This window comes from Triticum urartu, chromosome 2A, assembly GCF_056163025.1.
Source record: "Triticum urartu cultivar PI428250 chromosome 2A, HENAU_Tu73, whole genome shotgun sequence".
In the NCBI taxonomy this organism is placed as follows: domain Eukaryota; kingdom Viridiplantae; phylum Streptophyta; class Magnoliopsida; order Poales; family Poaceae; genus Triticum; species Triticum urartu.
Window position 1 is genome coordinate 219,255,077 of NC_141874.1, and position 2,495 is coordinate 219,257,571.

Consider the following 2,495-nt stretch of genomic DNA (forward strand, 5'->3'; position numbering starts at 1 on the left):
AGGGGACGCCAATACCACCTACTTCCAAGCCATCGCCAATGGCCGTCGTCGCTGTAATTCCATCCCACTTCTCTGGGACGGCGAGACCCTCCTGCAGCGGCCGGAGGACATCCGGGCCCATGTTGATGGCTTCTACAGAGACCTATTCTCTGCCTCCCCTCGGGGAGGTCTTGCCCTGGTGCAGGACACTTGGCCTGCCCACAGCTGTATTTCTCCTGCTGACAACGCGGCCCTTACGGCCCCGTTCTCTGAGGCTGAAGTGTGGGCGGCTATTAAGGGTATGAACCCTTCGTCGCCCCTCGGTCCGGATGGTCTCCCAGTAAAGTTCTTCCAGACTTTCTGGGAGGTGATTAAACCAGAGGTGGTGGCCTTGTTTGACGAGTTCTTCGTAGGATCCATTGACCTCACCAGGTTGAACTTTGGGATCATCGCCCTCATTCCCAAAGTAACCGGGGCCTCGGAGATCTGCCAGTTTTGGTCGATCACGGTGATTAATGTCGTCTTCCGCATCCTTGCGAAGGGGTACACCATTAGGGTGGCCCCCATAGCCAACAGGATCACTCACCCCGATCAGTCGGCATTTATTCAGGGTCGTCATATCCTTGACGGAGTTCTGGTTTTCCACGAATCTCTCCATGAGGTCCACTCCAAACACCTCAAGGAAGTCTTCCTGAAACTGGATTTCCACAAGGCATATGACACAGTCAGTTGGCCCTTCCTTCGGGAATGCCTGCTATGGAAGGGCTTCGACGACAGGTGGGTCTCCCGAGTGATGTAAATGGTATCCTCGGGCCGGACAACGGTGAACATTAATGGGGAGGTCGGCCCTTTCTTCCCCACATTTTGTGGGGTACGCCAGGGTGACCCCTTCTCACCGTTCCTCTTCAACATGGTGGTCGATGCTTTGGCAGCCATCTTAGATAAAGCCAAGGCCGCCGGCCACATTAAGGGCATAGTCCCGCATCTGGTTGGGGGGAACGGCATATCCCTCCTCCAATATGCGGATGACACCATTATCATGGTGGAAGGCACGGAGACCGACATCATGAACTTGAAGTTCCTTCTGCTTTGCTTCCAGCAGATGTCTGGCCTCAGGATCAACTTCGAAAATAGTGCGGTCATGGTCTTGGGATACTCCCAACATGAACGGTAGAGCATCACAGATCGGCTCAATTGCCAGCTTGGGTGTTTCCCCACGACCTACCTGGGGATCCCCATTAGTGATTCGAGGCTCACGGTGGCTGAGCTCCGCCCCACGGTTGGGAAGCTTCAACACCGCATCGAGCCTTGGCAAGGCCGTTGGCTCTCGAAGGCGGCCCGGGCAGTGCTTATTAACTCGTCCCTTGCCAGCCTGCTCTTGTTCATCATGAGCTTCTATAGCCTTCCGGAGACCCTTCATCACGAGATTGCCACTGTTCAGGGACGCTTCTTCTGGGCCGGTGAGGGCGAAAAGAAGAAATACCACATGGTGCGCTGGTCAGAGATCTATAAACCGCGCGACCAGGGGGGTCTCGGGATCATGTCCTCCAAACGCATGAACATTGTCCTCCTGACGCGATGGATGTGGCGGATTGCCAACGGAGAGGGTGGCTTGTGGCTTCGCATCATTCAGCAGAAATACCTCCGTGGCGTACAATTCAGCAGAAATACCTCCGAGGATACCAGCGATCCGGAGGGTCCCAATTCTGGAAATCCATCATCCAGCTTCTCCCAATCCTCCGCATCGGCACCTCGATCGCGGTCAGCTCGGGCACCTCCATGATGTTCTGGTTCGATCGTTGGGCTGGGGACCTTCCCCTTGCAGCACGCTTTCCCGACCTATTTTCCATCGCGGTTGACCCGCGAATCTCGGTCGCGACGACCCTTATTGACTTAGGGCAACTCGCATTCCGGAGAGCGTTTGGACCGGCGGAGATCGCGGACTGGCATGAGCTGTTGGAATGCATCGCGCTGCTCGCGCCTGACCTGGAGGATGGAGAAGACCGTGCCAGGTGGCGTCTAGAGCCATCGGGGCAATTCTCCGCTAAATCTCTTTACCAGGCCATCGCTCCTTCTATGAGACATGAGGCTCTCTCCGTCATCTGGGAGATTCAGCTCCCGTTGAAGATTCGGATTTTCATGTGGCAATGGATACATGGCCGCCTCCCCTCCGACGTGGAGGTCCTGAAGCGCAACGGGCCAGGAGATGGGTGATGCCCGCTATGTGGGCCTGAAGAGGATTCGAACCATATCTTCTTCACCTGCATGTCCACGCAGTTCCTATGGAGTTGCTTCCGCGAAATAGTGGGTGGAAGCTGGGATCACAACAACTTCCCCGCTCTTTTCACGGAACTCCAGGCTTTAGCTCCCCCAATTCGCCATATAAGGTGGCTGGTCATCGAGGTGCTATCCTGGACGCTGTGGACTATTAGGAATAAGCTTGTGATTCAGTGCATTCCTCTTCGATGTGCTACTGACGCTTTCTTCAAATGGTCTGGTTACTTGTAGCTTTGACG

The 2,495-nt window shown here is 55.3% G+C and overlaps 1 protein-coding gene across 1 annotated transcript; it reads left to right on the forward strand.

The window, feature by feature from the left end:
- The first annotated feature begins 1,557 nt into the window (after positions 1 to 1,557).
- LOC147984631 (uncharacterized) lies at positions 1,558 to 2,193 on the forward strand. The gene has a single exon (XM_087541187.1). It carries the CDS (start codon positions 1,558 to 1,560, stop codon positions 2,191 to 2,193), a length of 636 nt encoding a protein of 211 aa, XP_087397313.1.
- Positions 2,194 to 2,495: the final 302 nt, after the last annotated feature.

Excerpts from the sequence above, each read along its gene's own strand:
- LOC147984631 (XM_087541187.1), top strand. The coding sequence starts at position 1,558 with ATGGATGTGGCGGATTGCCAACGGAGAGGGTGGCTTGTGGCTTCGCAT.